The following is a 20,440-nucleotide window of genomic DNA, read 5'->3' as shown; positions in this document are numbered from 1 at the left end:
TCAACACCCCCATTCACTTGTGTTGGCTGCAGAATGTCAACAGACTTGGTGAGAATTTAGACACGTAATCCCGGCCTAAATTGTTTATGTTATGTTGATGAGGTATTTTTTTTAATTGAGACTATTTGTGCATTGTCTGCTCTTTATCTAGAGTATTGCTTCACGTTTTCCCGGATACATCACTTCAAAGATCTGTGAAGTGTTAAAAAGCGGCCCCTGTCTGATCATTCACCTTCATTGGTGGCAATATAACATTTTACATTCATGGTGATGAGTTGTGTATCTAGTCTGAGGCCTGAACAGACATCTGCCTGTGCTCATTATAATCGGGGTTTGCATGTAGTCTGTGATGAAGACTGACATTGCATGTCCACTAAAATCTGATGTGTGAGTAAGGCCTTGAGGGGTTGACATGGTGGTGCTTGTGCTTAAAGGGATTACATTGGTAAAATCAACTGCCTGAGGTGTCTCACAGTGGAAAACTATTGTCAGACAAATACTCTTTAAGTGATTAGTTTCTTCAATATGAGGGTGGGGTGTATATCTGGATTCAGTTTAACAGGCTTAAAAAGTAAGCTTCCACATGTGCGGATGGTATTGTGTGCTAAACCTGAGACTGCAGCAATGGCCCTAAGTAGTTGTCCATACTGTCCACTCACATGGCTGGCTGTTTATCTAGAGAGCCCCCTGGTGGGATCCTAAGAGCGGTCATTGGAGGTTTTAGCTTTTGATGCACTGAGGAGTGGCCAAAGTTCATATACAAAGGCTTTAGGTAAAGGAAGGTGGCATTGCTGGTGGTCATCTGATTCTGTGTACTCAATGGGGGCCGGGCCAGTGACAGCATGAATAAGTAGAGGGGCTGGCCCTGTTAAGTACAGGTAGGGTATGACTAGCAGTGCTCAGACACAGAATGGGAACAAAGTGGAGTCCCATCTAGTTATGTGTATAGCTGCCTGGTGAAACGTCTCCAAAGGATCTCCTACTAGGAACACTTTGGTGTCTAACCACTGGAAGGTAAGGCCAAGACTCACTGTCTAAGTATTGCTAAGACTTTGCTTCCTTTTCCTGAGTGTTTCATTTATTTGCCTTGTCTTTTCTTTGACTTAGTTTTGATACTTGTCTTATAAAAAGCGACATTTGATAATTGAATAAATCTGGTATCCTCTACTTCCACATGTCTGTTATCCAGTGGCCTATGACTGTATATGATATTTTCCATATTACCTGGAGCCCAGACACTTAATCTTTATGTAAGTGAGGTGAATTGGATGTTAATGCCTGGACCATGAATGTGTAGGCAGAGAGGGCTGGGGTCTGCTCAGGTTCCTCAGTGTGCCTCTGTTCTAGATGACATACAAGATGGCCCTACATTTGATCCCTTTTATGGAACAAACGTTGCATTTGTATGGGGCATGTGCACGTTTGTTGTCAGCTGCCCTGTCTGATCTGCAGGTGGTCTGGGTACGCTTTAGGTTTCAGTCGTGTATTCATGGGAATGCTGTGTTTCCTGATACATGGGCACACAAAGGCTTCATACAGCTGCTGTTTCTCCATATAGATAGTGTCGTTGTGTTTTTCTCCTGTTTCATACTTTGTGGATATTTTTCATTCTGATCATGCAGAAAGCTTCCCTGTACTGGTTCCTACCATTAAGTTACATGTAACATTTCACTTTCCCTGAGAACCTGCTCATTGGGACTTGTAATATAAGACAAAAGAGTGTTGTTGAGTCCAGCAGGTGACAGTGTGAGATGTAAATATCTGTGTACATTGCAATAGCCAGAGGTCATGACAGGACAGATCCCAGAAACCAGGCAATGATGGCTACTAAAAGTTTTATTGTTGCTGGCTTTAAGAAACTTCTTGTGGTTTCAAATCAATCTCTGTCTTGCCCCACCTCTGCCTTGGCGGCCGCTTCTCAACAACACTACTCGCTCTTTTGAAGTGGAAATGTGGATGATTTACTAGGAGTTATTAAAGAAACAGGCCCAGATTATACAACTCCATTGTACCCGGCCGCCATGGAAATCACAGCTTTCTGACATCTGTCTTATTATGAAAAGTAAAATTCCATCTGTAGTGACCAACAAAAGGCTCAATGTACAGTATAAGAAAGAAAAAGTAAGGAGGGCCTGCATCATAAGTTCTCATATGCCCATGGCTAATAGTAACGTCTCCATGAAGTCACAGTGAGTCCTAGTATTCTGATAAAAGCCTCATGTGAGGGGGTGAGCCAAAGTTCCTGTATCCTGGAGCCGGTTCTAGATTTCATATACAGACAATCTTATTGTTTGTAGATGGCCAACGTATCCTGCATTGTGGTAGTCCTGGTATTCAGAAAATGCAAGCAAACATTTCACAAAGCAGAATCTTATTTGTTCTTTGCAGTTTTTGCCCTAAAATAGCCTGATAGAAGGATTAGTTTTTACAGCTGCTGTGCTGGTTTGTGCACGCGGACTGTCATTGACATGGCCAGCAGTTTACCACGTCTTTTGAAGAACACGTACAACTGTAAAAGCATTCACTTGTATGGCCACTTCTGCACCCACAGTCCTGGTCAAGGGGTATCCAACCTCCTGGTCCTTCTCCCCCCTAGCATCTGCTGTTTGAGGAGACTTAGCAGACCCCATACTCTTTAGATAGTAGGTGGGTTTGGCCTACTCAAAAGTAAGAAAATAACATTTTTAGTAACTGTGGTAATCCTTATTGTCGTAATATTATGACAGAATATAACTGTATACCTCCTCATCCGTTACAAGGACCAGTAGAGGAAATCTACTACTGTATAATGGATAGCAATTATCCTGCACTGTCCCTATCCAGTAATATTTGGAGATTTCTGATCTCTTCAGTATAAATTGACTAAACCCCTTTACTGTGTGTTAACAGCTTGCCTTCTAAATTGAATTATTATTTCTTGTATATTTTACATCCCATGGCTGTAATAAAACCACCGAATAAAAATATACCGTTGAACTACCAAACTTCCTAATGTTTTTCCAAAGTATTGCTTTTTCAGCTCCTCTCTAATAATCTGAGTATGCCCATTGCATCATGAATGTACGCTGGAGTCTTTAAGATGTCTGTTTGAAAGCTTAAGCCTTGACCTGTAAGTGAGCAGCTGCGGAGACAACTCTGCCATTATATGTGTATCACAGTGTCTGTACTGTATGCAGATGCTAATATTTCAGTCTGGTTAAACCATCAGCTTTCATATGGATAAGACCTTCTTTATAACTACTTCTGAATGTTACACAGTTGAGCTTTACTACCTTTGCCAAGGTGATGTCTCCATCATTGGATCCCCCAGAAATCTGAATTGGCTCAGTAAAAAAGAACATATTTTCATATAAAAAAAGTTTTTCTTCTCTTTTCCTTGGTTCCCATCCCACCCATACAGTGACTCCCTATTCTTTCTAATTTTAATCGTGTATAGACCTTTTTCCAGATGTAACTTATACTGTATGAGTCATTCCTTTTTGGAAATCCATAAATAAGGATATTTAGTTTTTTGGGGGGTTTTTTATATTTAGTTTGAATTGTTCAGGTTTGCCAATATTTCAGATTTCCTTCATTCTGTAGCCAAATTTATTAAAGTCCCAAACGCTCTTTCTAAAATAACAAAAGAAACAACAAATTCCGTTCCTTTGCGGAGTACAGTAGCTAGAAAGCATAGCTGTGGCTGCGGCATAGTCATGTGTGCGGTGCTATTCTGTATGACATCTGTAGCACTGTATTGGACATGATGGACAGAAGTTGCAGTAACTTTGAAGACCTGGCCACCATATACTATGGTTTACTGAGACTTTTAGGGCCCTTTTATTTGGGCATATGACCAGCTGATGAAACATTTGTACCCCACCGTCTGTAAACAAGGTGATCACATCTTTTAGGCCAGCTTAAAAAATAGTCCTTTGGCAGCACATACCATTGCTGTATGTGGACAGAGAATGACATTAGCAGTTATCTGTCCCTATGAAATCCAAGGATTGCCGCATGTGAATGGCAGGTAATAAGAGCCAGGTTACTTGCTATAGTGTTATACTTGCTGAATGCCAGAACCCACTGCGGGTACGTGGAGATGGCAGAAGTGACTTGTGAACAGTTGCTTGGTGTGAATAGTTGAGCTGCACCTGTTGGAGGGACGTTTGTTTAACTGTTAGCGGTGGAAAGAGCAGCACGGTATTCCGGTATTACCCAGGGTCAAAAGGTTATAATCCCTGTAGGGAGAAACTGCAGCTTCCTTTGTTGGTGTGCGCTCTGTCTTGTCCTAATCTCCTTCTAGTTTCTGTTACTGAGATCATTTAGTGCTGGCAAATAATCCATGTAGTATTGCTTTTATACACTATAATCTGAAATGAACATTTATAGTAATGCTTCAATAAATGGATTTTATTGCAGCTTTCTATTCTGCCAGATTTTTCCCCCCAAAAAAAAGCCTTGTTCTTTTGACCTACAGAATTTCCCACCCATGAACCTGTGAGAAAATGACTCGCTGATGTTGCAAATGAACTTTCCAGACCACTGAGGTCCCCTCTTTAGAGGTGACATCTGAGGAACTGGCTTTTGGTACAGTGAATGGCGTGTATTCATTTCAAAGTTGGCCTCTGACATTGGTGCATGGATATAGATTTTCTTCTAAACCAAATACACTGTAAAACATTATCTCAGCAGGACATTCTTCAGACTGAAGTGTTGACTTTGTTTTTGTCTCATTTTCTTCCTTAGAGCAATTAATGACTGAAACATCCTGAACGAGAACATTCCATTATCTGCCTATGGCGATGGAGCAGAAAGTCAGTAAGCTCACTTATGGGTGTCAGCGAAGCTCCACATCTGATGATGATTCTGGATGTGCTATGGAGGAGTACACTTGGGTCCCACCGGGCCTTCGTCCTGAACAGGTAGGTGGAAACGGATAGCTCGTTTCTATGTGCACTACTATTTAGTAGTCATTTTCTATGTGTCATATAATGGTTTTTATTCCTCAGTCACATTATTGCGATTAGTATATAGCCTGTAACTTGGTGCAGCCATTTCTAGTAATTCCATACAGTAGCAAAGCTGTTCTCTAGTAAGAGCCACTGCCCTGTAATGACATGACCTGGCTTATCTGGCATAGCATTAGGGAAAGGATGTAGTTAAACTATGCCTCTTTAGAGCACAACCTGGCATCTGGCTAAAACATGTTTGGATTTGACCCCTCCCGTGGAGTTGACTTCAGGTCCTCTGGAAAAAGCTCAGATGGAAGCAATGAAAGTTGTGACTTGGGATGAACCTACCAGCAGGAGTTGACAAAGCAGCTTTTGTCTCACCAATGTGTAAAATGCAAGAAGCAAATGAAACCTGTTTATTGGGGCTGTTCTCTAGATGGCTTCTCACGTTATGCAAAGTAATTGTAGGTAGAAATGTTGGAATTTCAATAGACTTGTTTACTAGTGGTAGAGGAGGTGGGTAGAATGGCCACATTAAATGTACATAATTTATGGTGTCCCCTAATAGTCCCTACAACTTGCATTCCAGAAAGGCAATTCAGCAGCTGGGTGCAAACTGCCCCTGTCCTGGTGCTGAGCGGGCTCATCTGGTGCTCATTATCACACAAGCCCAAAGCCGCCCCAATCCTAATGTCGCATTGTTTGCTTTTCTTGGCCATTTCACCTCCATTTTACCTTCCCTAATGCCTCTGAAATACAAAGAAGTCCACTGTCTGCAGCAAACGCTAATGTCTTATAAAGGGTATACCTTTCACTTACTGTATAGAAATAATTTTGATTTATTCCGCAGGTACAGTTATATTTTGCCTGTTTGCCAGAAGAAAAAGTCCCCTATGTGAACAGCGTAGGTGAAAAGTTTCGTATCAAGCAGCTCCTCTACCAGCTTCCCCCACATGATAATGAGGTAAGATGAGAAGCATTTGACAGCATCGCCTTTCCATCAGTACAGGAAAAATTTAAGGATGTGAGCTGCTTATACTTTGCAGCTTCCTTCTCTTTCTACAGGGTTGTTGTGCATTCTGGGAATTTTTTAGTGTTATTTAGGTTTGTACCATTTTATAATGACTTGGCACATTCTTTTTTGGGAATCATTGTATTCCTAGAACAGCCCATATAGTTTGCTTAGTCAATGTAGAATGTATCAGTCAAGTGTGAAACCATTCCTTATTCTGTGAATACTTAGCATTGACCAAATGGTTTGTTCCCCTAGGTCCGATATTGCCAGTCATTAAGTGAAGAAGAGAAGAAGGAATTGATATTGTTCAGTACCCAACGTAAAAAAGAGGCCCTTGGGAGAGGCAATATTAAAATTCTGTCAAGGGCTGTGATGCATGCGGTCTGTGAGCAGGTAATGGGCATGTCTTCTATTATGAATGCAATTTTATGTCATCTTTGCAGCAATGAAAATATGAGAAGTTGGCGCAGCATTGCCCCACATGAGATCAGTCTTGTTCTGGCGATATTGCAGACAGCATATCTTTAAGAGCCTTTTCAAGTTGTCACCAACCCCGTCCCCCTTCGCCCTGGCTCACATAGGGATTCCCTGGAGCTAGTCTGCCATGTGTACGTGCACATCCCTTGTGCCTGTGCAGACCTGTGAGAGTTTTCTCCATGGGAGAAGTGTCAAATTGTAGCCAGATGGCAAACTTTATTAAAACCACACTGAAATAATGAAAAGCAGCCTAAGTGGTTCTTTAAATATCTACTTTACATCAGCAATATTTTTCTTGGTTTAGAATCAGTTTATGGTTGGGGATTATTAGACTTTTCTCCCTTTTGGATTTTAAATGGGTGTTTAAATTCCTGTGTAAGTTTTATGTCAGAAACAGTATTTTTCCTTTTAATGTGAACAGCATCAAATGTGCCAACTTTAAATCAGCATGGTACAGTCTAGACGACGTAGATGTATTTTTACGCAATTATTTTTCTTTTTCTCTAGTGCGGTGAGAAGATTAATGGAGGCGAAATAGCCATTTTTGTTTCGAGGGCTGGTCCTGGGGTATGCTGGCACCCATCATGTTTCGCATGTTCCACATGTAATGAGCTACTGGTCGATCTAATATACTTCTACCAAGATGGAAAAATACACTGTGGCCGGCACCATGCTGAACTACTTAAACCAAGATGCTCAGCATGCGATGAGGTATATAACCCATGCAAGGCTTCCAACATAAAATGTTTTGTCTTTTAGTAATGCAGTTTTCTCTCCTTCTTAGTATGGAACCTTTTATATATTACTTTACTTTTTTTCCTGTGGTCCTAACTGTTGTGTTTTTGCAGATTATATTTGCTGATGAGTGCACCGAAGCTGAGGGACGACACTGGCATATGAAACATTTCTGTTGCTATGAGTGCGAAACAGTACTTGGAGGACAGAGATACATCATGAAAGATGGCCGTCCCTTCTGCTGTAGCTGCTTTGAATCCCATTATGCAGAATACTGTGAATCCTGTGGAGAGCATATAGGTATGGTGGAACTTCTCTTGTAATCTGACTATAATACATTGCAATGTGTGATGAGGGATTTGGAGCCCTGATAATTTGCAGATGTGAAGCAAAAGCCAAACGTTGTAATAGAAATACACAAAAGTATGTCAATGACAGTAAACTGTTTATATCAATACTAGATAGTACATATTGTGTGCACTTAAATTGTATATAGCAGCATTTTAACCTATTACCAATACTAGTCGGGAACAGAACATGATATTTACATTTATATTTGGTTGTTCTCCTTCTAGGTGTTGACCATGCCCAGATGACCTATGATGGCCAGCACTGGCACGCAACAGAAAGCTGTTTCTCTTGTGCACATTGCAAAGTTTCCCTACTTGGATGCCCTTTTCTTCCCAAAAAGGGCCGAATCTATTGCTCAAAGACCTGCAGTTTGGGGGAAGATGTCCATGCTTCTGACTCTTCTGACTCAGCATTTCAGTCCGCCAGGTCTAGAGAGTCCAGAAGAAGTGTAAGAATGGGAAAGAGCAGCAGATCTGCAGATCAGTGTAGACAGTCACTCTTGCTGTCTCCAGCATTAAATTACAAGTTTCCAGGGCTGTCTGGCAATGCAGATGATACACTGTCTCGGAAGATGGATGACCTCAGCTTATCAAGGCAAGGTGCCAGTTTTGATAATGACTTTTGGAAAGGAAGAGATGAGCAGGAGACTCCAGAGGATCATGAAGAATGGGCTGAGCACGATGACTATATGACTCAATTACTTATAAAGTTTGGCGAGAAAGGACTCTTCCAGCAGCCTGCTGAAGATGATCGATCCAGTGAACAATGGATGTCAGAAAATGTCAAAATCTGTAGCGACTTAAAAAGAAGTGGTCGCAATCAGAGCTTGGCAAGTAAGAAGTATCAGACTGATATGTACTGGGCGCAGTCACAAGATGGTCTTGGAGACTCTGCTTACGGCAGTCACCCAGGGCCAGCAAGCAGCAGAAAGATACAAGAGCTGGACTTGGAACATGCAACATCTGCTTACAAACAGGAAAAGATCCCGTGGTATAAAGACTCACTGGAATGTTTGTCTGATATCAAACCACAACTTGATAACATCTGCAACTCTATGGATTCTTTAGCATTGTCCAATATAACAGGTATGTAGGTTTTCTTTAATACCTGGTATTACTTGTACTGGCTTATAAAAGGTGATCTGTAAACTACCACACGGTTTCTTGCAGAGCGTACAACTAGATTGCCTTGTTTGTGTAGTTTTATATTGACTGTTCTATTCATGAAGTTTCTTTCTGTGGTGCATTTGCTTTTCTAGACTTGCTTCTATAATTATGTATATATATATATTTTTTTCTATAGGAGCTTCAATTGATGGTGAGCCTAAACCACGTCCTTCACACTTCTCTTATCCAAGTTTTCAAGACTTGGACACAAGGGATTGTGAGAAAATGAGCAATATGGGAACTCTTAATTCTTCAATGCTGAACCGGAGTTCTGAGTCTTTGAAAAGCCTAGGCTTGGAAATTTGCCAGGAAAAGCCACTTCCAGAAGAAAAACCTGTTCACATGTCTGCCCTTCGAAGATCAAAATCACAGACAAGACCACAAGTCAAGTTTTCTGATGATGTCATAGATAATGGAGATTATGGCAGCATTGAAATCCGACAGCCACCAATGAGCGAGAGAAGTCGTAGAAGGGTTTATCAATTTGATGAACGTAGTGAGAGAACTCGCCACCATCATCATCGACGAAGAAAAAGTAGGAAATCTCGCTCTGAAAATGCACTACATCTTGCAGCAGACCAAAAAGTACCTGGACGGGAGAAACCTAGATGTTACACTTCAGAGGACTATGACAGAGTCTTTCAGAACAAATCCCCCCAAGAGCTGCAGGCATACATTCAGAACAGTGAATTTTTTGGACAGTATGCAAATGCCGCTTCAGACTATGGATTGCAAAGCCAAATTATGGATAAGTTTTTTGGTCTTTATGGTGAAGATGATGACTCTTGGTGTTCAACATGTTCATCCTCCTCCTCTGACTCAGAAGAGGAAGGATATTTTCTTGGACAGCCCATTCCGCAGCCACGACCACAAAGATATCAGTATTTTACAGATGACTTGCCTAGTCCCACGTCTGCACTATCCAATAGTCATTTTGGCCAAAGGACCACTAAATCCAAAAAGAAGAAGGGACACAAAGGCAAAAACTGTATTATTTCCTAACAAACGTAGGCGACTTTGTGTAGTCATTCCTGTGAAGACAATGTATTGACATTCTCAATCCACAGAGACTGTTTCCTTTTATAGTTCTTCTATTTGCAAAAGGGTTTTTTTTTTTTTCTCCAAATAAATGCTTTGCCATTTGTACCAAAACAGGCCGGCTGGTGTTTGCAATGTGTAATTGCTATTGAAGATTTTGTGTGTAGCAGATTATTTACTTAGACGATCACAGGTTTACAGTTCAGGTTTGCTTTGTTTTATTGCTTTGCACACGATACTGAAGTTAGAATTTAGACTGTGCACCATTTGCTTCGCAGCATCCACTGGTATAGATACATCAGACTTGCTAACCCTGAAAGGCAGATGTCAGTCATTTCTGATACTGCCATTTTCATCTGAAGGTGTATGTACCGTTATTAGAGATGATGGAATATACTCCATCGAATACCTGCGCCACATAGCTCCCGGCGCCAGGGAAGGTGGGAGGGGCAGTAAAGATTCGATGCCCCAGAAGTGTTTTTGTACCGGGAGCTATGCCGCGCAGGTATTCGATCGAGTATATTCGCTCATCTCTAACTGTTATGTTCCCGGTGAATCACACTGATCCATACAGGCAGAAGTCAATCTTCTCATTTGCAAGCATTGTCTGAAGCCTTGGAAGCCACGCCAAGTGTAGAATATTTAGCTGCAAGTTATTTATAAACTTAGCCCTAATTTAACTGTGCATATAATAAGTGTATATATTGTATATGTCAAATGTAGAACGTATTATTTTTTATATTAATTCTCTGCAAGGTTTCATTGAATTGGGGTCCCACAGAAGAGTTTTTTTTTGGTTTGCATTTGCTTTCTTTATTTGTTCTTATAACTCCAAATGGTTTAGAAAGCGAAACCCCAACAGTATTTAGTGACCGTTTCCTTATGACCACCCCTATATTAGGCACTGCAGTGGTGTAAATTCTTTTACGCCTATGTAACCTATAGTAATTATTTATAGAACCGACCAGCAGAAAAAAAAAATCTTGAACAGCAATAGTTTGTGTCTGGATTGTATGTTTTAGATACTATAAATCACTTGTTTGATATCTCAAAGACACATTTTGTGAATAAAAATATAGAACATTCTGTGTTTTTGTTTTTACATTTATTAACATTTGCGTATAAGCATGTCGCAGGGGGACTTCAGGATTTGCTATGAACGGTTCCTATTCCAGTAAACCCTTTCACACAAGGTTCTTCTGTATATTTGTTTGAAAATGCACATTTAGGCTGAAGCCCCAAGTGGCAAAGCATGGCACAAACACACAGTTTGTCATTGCGTTTTCTTCTGCGGACTTTCTGCCCCTATTATACCTATATGGAAAATGCCAGTGTTTTCAGTTATCGACATGCTTCAAAAGGCAGCCATTTTTTGAAAACACAACTTCTCCGCTGCCGATGGGATTAGCCAGAATTCCATCCAGTTTACAAAGTAATATCCCTCGGAAACTCATGTTGCTATGATCTCTCAAGGTAAAAGGTCTTCAGTACGTGCTGCAGCCAAACCCAAAAAATGTGATCACATAGGCAGGATTATATGCCTGAGAGCATACAGGTGGGATAGCTGAGGCTTATTGCTGCCGGGATTTCTGAGTAGGTGATTTATTGGTCTTTAGAAGTCTGGGGACCTTAAAACCAAGAATCTATTCCAAGTTACTACAAAAGTAATGGAAATAGAACAGTTGTTTCAGTGCTAGTTTGCTAGAGGCAGTTGCTCTGGTTGTATGCTATTTGTAGGCAAAAATAACATGGCCCTCTATCAGAAAGATATTCACAAACTAAAATATTGTACAAATCTGGATGTAGATGTGAAATACCTGAAGATAGAACATGTGTGAATGTGTATTGTACATAACGCTGTACGACACTTCTTTACCCTAAGTTGTACATGCGGTCTGATCTGCAGGCAGCATGTCACAGAGCACATTAATACAGGGTGGCCGGAGAGGAAGTACACAAAATGAAAGGGTGGACTTCAGCTGGTATAGGAAGTGGTTTTTTATTAATGAACATGTGACCGGAAATGCTGCACCAAGGTGGCGCTGCAGGTAGACCTAGATGTCGGTTTTGCTATCCCTCACTGTGCCATGTGAAAGGAGAAATGAAGGGAAAGCGCTTTAATGGGAAATCTGTTTAATCACTGTTACTTATTACAAGAATTGCTCGAAGTGCTGGCCGCCTGCCTTGTTACAAGCATTGCAACCCTAGAAGATGGATTGGCACACAGAAAAATGAACCCATTGAAGTCAATAGGAGGCTGCTTTTTTTTCAACGCTGAAATTCATCATTTTCCTCCGTGTGAATGGACCTGCAGAGGGAACAAACAGGTGCAGGATATTTTAACCCTATAAGGCCCTGCCACTCCAGAAAAAAAAACTCCTGCCCTAGCAATGGCGGTCTAGCCCCAGTTGTATCTCCTTCACGACGCATTATGCATCCCTAGTAGAGATGAGCGTGTACTGTTCAGATCAGCCGATCCGAACAGCACGCTCGCATAGAAATGAATGGACGTAGCTGGCACGCGGGGGGGGTTAAGCGGCCGGCCGACATCAAAGTGGAAGTACCAGGTGCATCCATTCATTTCTATGGAGCGTGCTGTTCGGATCGGCTGATCCGAACAGTACTCGCTCATCTCTAATCCTTAGTAAGGGTGCTCCTCAGGGGTATGGTTCAGAGATGGAGATTTCCCTTATTTAGAACCCATTTCATTTTTAGGAAAGTAAATAGCACTTCCCTGTTACTCTATATGACAACACAGGTACATTTCTCACATAGATTAGTATTGTAATATCCTGCTTAAAATGAAAAAGTGCTGGAAATATAGCTACAAAATGCCTTTTTAGAGAATGGCAAAAAAGGTGGCATTTATAGTTAAATCTTGCCATAAATGGCCAAACAGTCCCTCAAACCGACACATTATGAAAGAAAACATTATACAACACTGAAATCTGGGACTTTCACAAATCTAAAGCCATCCCATCATGGCAGACACTCAGGTGTCAGTTGTAAGAAACCCCTTGTCTCCAGCCTGAATTCTCGCTTTGCTGTTGGAGATGGCGCCTCTGGCAGGATCAATTACATAGACTTTCAGCCCCAATACTGCAGCACATGATTACTGCCATGTATTACACTGAACCAGAGATCAGATTAACCAAGTAAAGGGTTAACACACTCCCCCAAATGTTTTGTTTTTAATTATTTGAGGGGTGCAGTTTTCACAATGGAATAATTTATGGGGGTTTCTAGTATTTTGGCCTTTAAAAATCCTCTTCAGATCTTGTAATTTTTCTAATACCCAAAGTGAATTCAAGGACTATTAAAACATGATACCAACATGAAGCAGAGCTATAGTAAATAACATTTATTAACTATTTTGGGTGGTATGAGGGTCACATTTTGAAAATTACATTTTTTTTTTTTTTAATTTTTTACCAAACTTTATTTTTTTTCATAAATAAATGCAAAAAAGTATTGATTAAATTTCACCATTAACAATGTGTCATGAATAATGCAGTCTCAAAATCACTTAGGTAAATGAACATATACTAAAGTCAATATCACACTACCATCAACTCCCTTCTCCTTCCTCCTCTGCCCTCCCCGACATCACTTATCTCAGCTGATGACTTTGCCTCTTATTTTAAAAACAAAATTGACACTATCAGAGTCTCACTCTACACCCCCGGCAACCCCTCTACCCAACTGCTTGTTGCTCTTCATCTTTAAACTGTTTCTCCACCTTCACTGAAGAAAAACTCCCCTCCCTAATCTCTAAATCCCACCTCGCCTCCTGCACGCTTGATCTGTTCCAGTCACATCTCATCCCCAAACTCACTGAAGTCATTACCCCGGCCCTACCCCATCTCTTCAACCTTTTACTAACCAATGGATCCTTCCCCTCCACCTTCAATCATGCTACCGTTACTCATATACTTAGAAACCGTCCCATCGACCTGTCCTCTCCAGCCAACTATCATCCCATCTCACTGCTCCCGTACGCCTCAAAACTGCTTGAGCAACACGTCCACTCAGAACCATCCTCCTATCTCTCGTCCAACCTGCTTTTTGACAGACTACAGTGAAGCTTTTTACAGTCAATCGCTCCCTCTTGTGAAATTCTCTCATCCCTTGGTATCTCAGACCTGGCCCTTTCCTGGATCTCCTCATACCTCACCAACCACACATTCAGTGTCTCCCACTCAATCTCCTCACCACACCCTCTTTCTGTAGGTGTCCCCCCAAGGCTCCGTCCTAGAACCCCTTCCTATTCTCCATTTACACCCTTGGCCTAGGCCAACTCATAGAATCTCATGGTTTTCAATACCATTGCTATGCTGACGACACTCAAATATATCTCTTTGGACCAGACGTTACCTCTCATTTGGCTAGAGTTCCAAAGTGTCTAGCAGCCGCAGCCTCCTTTCTCTCCTCCCACTTTCTCAAACTCAACATGGAGAAAACAGAGTTCATCATCTTCACCCCACCTCATACGGCCCCTCTACCTGACCCATCTATGAAAGTTAATGTAACCACACTTACCCCTTGTCCCACGGGTCCGCTGCCATGATAACCCTTGACTCTGACCTATCCTTCAAATCGCACATATAAACCCTCAACACCTCCTGCCACCTCCAACTCAAGAACATCCATCGAATCTGTTCCTTCCTCACCCCCTGAAACCACAAAGATGCTAGTCCATGCCCTCAATCTCCCGCTTAGACTACTGTAACACCCTTCTCCATGAGCTCCCTGCAAATACTCTCGTCACCCTCCAGTCCATCTTAAACAGTGCTGCTCACTTAATACACCTCTTCCCTGTTCTTCATCAGCCACTCTCCTTTGCCAACTCCTTCGCTGGTTACCCGTTGCCCAGTGAATAAGAGTTCAAAATACTAACACTGACATACAAAGCCATCCACAACCTGTCCCCTCCATATATCTCTGACCTAATCTCTCACTACCTGTCCACACGTAACCTCAGATCCTCCAATGACCTCCTGCTCCGCTCTGCTCTCATCCGCTCCTCACACAACCGTCTCCAAGATTTCTCCCGTGCATCTCCCATACTCTGGAACTCCTTACCAAGACACATACCTGGAGAAAATACGCTGCCCCAAACACAGACCCTGAGCTGGTACAGACTGAGCGCCCATAACCTGGAGATGGAGACGGGGCGACACAGGCAGACGTACAAGCCACGGGAGAACAGACTGTGACCAGGGGGCCCTAGAAGATGAGACCCCCTTCCTGCTACACTGCACCAAATACTCAGCTGTGAGGGCTGTCTACTACCAAAGACTCTCTGCCCACATCCCAGACTTCAGATCTGCAGACGAGAAGAGGAAACTCTACATCCTACTGGGAGAAGAAGAGGCCACTGTGGAGATCGCTGCCCAATACGTGTCCAGCTGTCACCAAACCAGAGGAAGATGAGACTCCACGGACTGTTATACCCCAAACCCCCCCCCCCCCCCATATAGTGGTCACCAACTACCAGGAAGATGAGACTCCATGGACTGTTATACCCCAAATCAGCCAACCCCCCCCCCCCCCATACTCTCCCCCTCGACTCCAACTCCCCCCCCCCTTCACACACTTTACTAGCTTTGGCAATGCCAAATATCCATTCGGCCTTGCCATTAAAGCCGATTTGATTTGATTCACATAAGACTGACCCCCGCAATCACAGGCTTCAAGAAGGCCCTGAAGACTCACCTATTCAGGAAGGCCTACAAACTCCAATAACACTATCACCGCACTGCCATCTGTACAGTCTCCCCCTCTCCTCCTGTTTCTATCCCTCAGACTGTAAGCCCTTGCAGGCAGGGCCCTCTATCCCACTGTGCCAGTAGTATTATATTTGTTTTTTATATTTTGTGTATTGTATGTAAACCACCATGGAATTAATGGTGCTATATAAATAAACAATAATAATACCACATAAAATGACACATCAGTTTTGAAAAGTGAGGCCATGTCCTTAAGGGCCCCTTCAAACGGCGCAAGTGCTCGGCTCATTCCGAGCCGTACACGTGAGCGCTTCTAAACACTTCCCATTAACTTCAATGGGAGCACGTGTAAAGCCGGATTTACGAGCGCTCCCATTGAAGTGAATGGAAAGTGTTTAGAAGCGCTCGTGTGTACGGCTCGGAATGAGCCAAGCGCTTACGCCGTGTGAAGGGGCCCTAAAGGATTAAAGACAAACATGGAATGTTGTCACACATTATCCATCTTCTTTATGTATATTTTATAATCTATATAAAACATTTCTAAGACAAAACGGGTGAAGAGGTTATACAGGATTTGTACCACAGCCATTTGAAGCTTCTTTGCTATAAAATCTTTAGGTATATCTACTATATGATAATGTACTACCCATTAAATGATCACAAAATCCCGCAACACATGAAGCTATAACATGAAGACCATGTATTTATTTCTCTGGTATTTTGGACATGGTTTTAAAATCACAGAACTACTTTTGGCATGTAAAGTAACAAAATAACTTATTTATATATATCTATATCTTCAGAAATGGGAGATCCCATAACCACTTCTTAAATAGTCATACTGAAATATTCTACAGTTTTTACGTGTTTTAACAATGGACAAGTCTGATGCTGGAATTAAAGTAAGTTTACTGGAAACAAAATGCAGAAAAAAAACCTAAAAAAATGTAACAAAAACCGTGAGTAAAATACGACATATTGTATTGCAGATGAGCTAGCTATTATTTACAGCAAAGTATTCAATGTAACTTAATAAAAATAAAAACCGTAATCGGAAATAAAACCTTTATACTTATAACCAGTTACAATAGAATTTATTACCAAATGTCATATTGTTACATAGAAGGATTCCTAAAGATACAGTCCAAAGAAAACGTGTCCAGATCAAATGCTATGCCAGGTCCTGATGTGCAGCATCATATTCTGAAATGTACAATTTCAACTCTTCAATACATCTCTCTCCAATTTCACTTAAATTCTGCCGTAAGGCAAACTGGATCTGCTTCTCAAGAGAGGGGTCTTTGTCTATGAGCATCTTTACAACCATCCCAAAAGTCTCACAGTCCTGCCTGTAGACCTGCGCAAAAGGGAAAAGTAAGACAGGTTAGTAAGAGTACAAGGGTAGATCGCTCACAAGAAGTCAGTGACTGGCTGTTCTGTCGACATGTCATTGCTGGATCGGGAGGCAGAGACTATCTAGGCACAAGACCTGGAGTGGCAGAGGATCTATGAATGCATGGTTATTGGCAGCATTCTTATGTTAGGTTCACAATTGTGCCAAGCTCGCGGTCATTTACAATGCAGAGCCAGACCACTAAAATAACAGTTACACATGGAGACCGGTAGACCCCATTGACTATAATGGGGTCCACCATTTCAAAACTGAAAGCGGAGGAGAAAAAAATCCTCTATGCAGGACATCTTTTTTTTTCTCTGTTGATTTTTGGCGGTTTCTGGCCTAGTTGGAAAACCCTTTTAGCATAAAGCATCTATACCTATGGTTATTCACCAATGGCTAAAAGTTGGTACTGCCATGCACACTTGTAAGGGATTAGCAATCCTCAGAACATACAAAAGCAAATGGCACAACTGGCTAAGCTTATAGATTTCATCACTGCACTAAAGGTAGGAAATATATGACAAGAAATAGATTTCATTCCAGGTATCCCATATAGAGAATGAACACACAGGCTCACTCCTTGGATCAGAAGATCCTTCATCTGGCTGGAGCTATAGACAGAAGTACAGAAATAAGTACAGACAGTGAAACCTAAATTGGTGCCAATAAATCAAGTAACTGTGGCACATCCTTTGCCTCGGGCCCTACCTGCATAAAATGTTCCCTTTATTTTGCAGACCAGTGAAAGTAAGGCTGGGTTCACACCAGCGTTTAAACTCAGCTCAAGGTTTCCGTCCTTGAACCAGTTTAAGAAATGTGGAGAACCGCTTTTTTTTTTTTAAGCAGATTAACTTTCCGTTTGGGTGGTTGGGGGGTCCCCAGCGGACACCCCGAATCTATGTGTGAACCTAACATAAGGAGATGTGAAGTTATATTATAAATGTATAGTTTTATGTTGAATTATTTTACTATTGTTTAACAGTAATACTTTTTTTTATATCACCATATTCTGAGAGCCCTAATTTTTTTTGATTGTCGACTTGTGTGAGATCTTGGATGTGATAAGAAACTAATATCCTAGAGTTCTTCTTAAGCAATATGACAGACATATAGCGCCAAATATAACCAGTAATATTTGTCAGCAAATTAAATATAAAAACATTATATATATATATATATATATATATATATATATATATATATACACACACACACTATTAATTACATCTTCATAATTTACAGTAGGTAGAGGGCTCCTGCTCTGTTCTTAGCTCAACCATCCCAAGACATTCTAGCAATCTCCTTGCGACAGATAATACCCTATGAATTACTACAATGTCCTTTTTATTCTTGAGCTTCTGCATTTTGTGACTTCCTGTTGTGCGAAAGAGTCGCCGATTTCCCTATCCCTAACCATGAATAACAGAATATTTTGGGAGGACACTGCAGAAATATATGTAGAATTGCATTTGCTGATGTCTCAGACTAGTACTATAAAACAGGAGAAGATCTGGTCTTGTGCAGCATTCCAGGAAGCAGGCGGCCATTGTACAGTATGAGACACCCACATGGTATGTGACAAAATACTGTAATGTACACAAAGCTGATTGCATTTAACACAACACCAAGTCAACAAAGCTCTCTCTGTGGGACGCCGAGGATCACAGGTCTGTGGCTAAACAATGAAAGCACATTTCCATGAGGTCAGCAGGTTTCATTCCTAACTAAGCCTTTGTAACATTAGGAAACAAACATAAATAATAATGAATTGTTGATCAGGGTCATCTATAGATTTGCATCCCATACATGATATATGGGTTCTGTAGAAGTTTCCATAATGACAGCTGTGCACAGTGAATGTTTAGAGAATGTGGCGGCGGCGTGTAGCAGACATCACAGAGTTGGGAGAGCGCCTACATGACTCTCATCTGCTGAATACAGCTGGGGGTAAAGGAAATGAACTAGTGACAAAGTAGCACTTTATGAGTCCACAGGCATTTTCCTCTTATCAGCTCCATCTCTAACCACTTAAAGAAGTGTCTGTAGGCGAGTTGTCTGGAGCAGGTGAAAGCACCTGATCATTAACATTTCAGCACTCCATTACATTTCGGTGGGCCTGACACTAGATTTAGAGCACTCGTACCCTCATTAACTACAAAGGAACAAGTGACATGTCTGTGCATAAAGGAAATTGTCCCCGGCACACTTAATTTCATCTCAGTGACACCGACCTTCAATAAGAAAGGTCTAGATTGGAGATGGGGCCCAAGTCATGACGGCATGGTTGTTCTGCCCCATTTCTCTGCAATTGAACTTCCTATATTCGTAAAGCGATATGACTCATGTTATTTTCATGCTTGCTTGAGTCAGGGGACACTAATTTTTCATTTCGGTAAAATCTGCTCTTTACCAGCAAATAACAGATTGCGGCCCTCGCCCACAAACTCCTTTCATATTTTAAACCTTTCAAACTCAAACATTTTTGTCCTCAGAAGGAACCCACAAAGATCAACATCAGCGCCAAAGGAATGCTTAATAATTATTAACAGATGGCAGCAAGGCAGAGACGCTGAACACAAATCTGTGGTTGAAATGGTGTAAATGTGTCTTCATTTTCTCCTGCAAAGGATCAGAACACTGCAGCATTCAGCATAACGTGACAAAACGGGTATGAGAAGTGCGGGATATAAAGTGATATAGGGTGCCATTACACTGACACTTTACCTAGCGCTTGTGTCCTGTAGATCCTCACTTTACATTCACAGTTAAAGACAAAAAGCAAAGGCTTTCCACCACTATGCCACAGATGAAGTGGGCAACGCAGCTCGGGTTGTGTTCCGTTTTTCGACTTAGAAACTTGATTAAATTCTGGCACAAATGGCAGGGTTGTGCCTACATACAATGTTTTACAGAGGACCTCTCACCATACACACCAACTCCCACTCTCTGCATGCTTCAATAGGCACTAGTGATTCCAACACACCATTGGACTTCATATGTAATATTCTGTAGAATGTCTGCGGAGTTTGTATGGCAGTACATCGAGGATGCGCAGCTTCATACTAAAGAGAGGTATAGCCGCCATCACCTGCAATACAGGCTTTGTGCTGTGTGTCTATTACCATATATTATGAAAACTGCCAAGCAAAGGTTCACAACTTCACCTCTTCAGGAAAGTAGAAGGTTTGTGTTCTCTACTAAATACAGCTTATTATAAGAAATTATTCAATGAAAACCAAAAAATATTATATAGAACAAAGGCTTGAATTATAGCAACTACGGGGACAAAGACACTTGTAAAACACCCATTACAAAGCTATCAGACTTGAAACCATTTCATCTAAATGTATACAAGTTGACAAGAAATTCAGATAGGTCTACAAATAGATAAAGGGATCTTTTGCCACAAGTCATACTATAGGAGAACATCCAAAAATACAAATTCTGATAATGATACCTCGGTCTTAATGGTGCAAATGCAACATCTTAAAGGATTTCCTATAAACATTTTCAGGAATGAGGTATTACAAATACTAGGATTAGTGAAAATAGATCGTTGTGTGGAAGTAACTCTAGCCTCATCCTTCACATCTGCT

At 41.4% G+C, this 20,440-nt stretch overlaps 2 protein-coding genes across 4 annotated transcripts in view; one reads left to right on the top strand and one right to left on the bottom strand.

Annotated features, from left to right (window-relative positions):
- The window catches only part of PRICKLE1 (prickle planar cell polarity protein 1), a 44,917-nt gene extending 34,895 nt beyond the window's left edge, over window positions 1-10,022 (top strand). Inside the window, exons 2-8 of the mRNA XM_075274300.1 lie at window positions 4,729-4,904; window positions 5,785-5,898; window positions 6,205-6,342; window positions 6,934-7,137; window positions 7,275-7,461; window positions 7,737-8,597; window positions 8,815-10,022. Coding sequence (XP_075130401.1) covers window positions 4,779-4,904; window positions 5,785-5,898; window positions 6,205-6,342; window positions 6,934-7,137; window positions 7,275-7,461; window positions 7,737-8,597; window positions 8,815-9,680 — 2,496 coding nt within the window. The 5' untranslated portion in view covers window positions 4,729-4,778 and the 3' untranslated portion in view covers window positions 9,681-10,022. The remainder of the gene's footprint in view (window positions 1-4,728; window positions 4,905-5,784; window positions 5,899-6,204; window positions 6,343-6,933; window positions 7,138-7,274; window positions 7,462-7,736; window positions 8,598-8,814) is intronic.
- A 5,843-nt stretch (window positions 10,023-15,865) lies between these two features.
- Window positions 15,866-20,440, bottom strand: part of PPHLN1 (periphilin 1) — a 71,465-nt gene continuing 66,890 nt past the window's right edge. For 2 of the 3 annotated variants that reach the window (XM_075274377.1, XM_075274378.1), the window contains exon 11: window positions 15,866-16,802. In XM_075274377.1, coding sequence (XP_075130478.1) covers window positions 16,617-16,802 — 186 coding nt within the window. In that variant the 3' untranslated portion in view covers window positions 15,866-16,616. The remainder of the gene's footprint in view (window positions 16,803-20,440) is intronic. The other variant, XM_075274379.1, reaches the window with a different exon arrangement.

The sequence above is a fragment of the Leptodactylus fuscus genome, chromosome 5 (genome assembly GCF_031893055.1).
Source record: "Leptodactylus fuscus isolate aLepFus1 chromosome 5, aLepFus1.hap2, whole genome shotgun sequence".
NCBI classification, from domain to species: Eukaryota; Metazoa; Chordata; class Amphibia; order Anura; family Leptodactylidae; genus Leptodactylus; species Leptodactylus fuscus.
The sequence above is the reverse complement of the archived record's forward strand: the minus strand, read 5'-3'. Positions and strand labels throughout refer to the sequence as shown.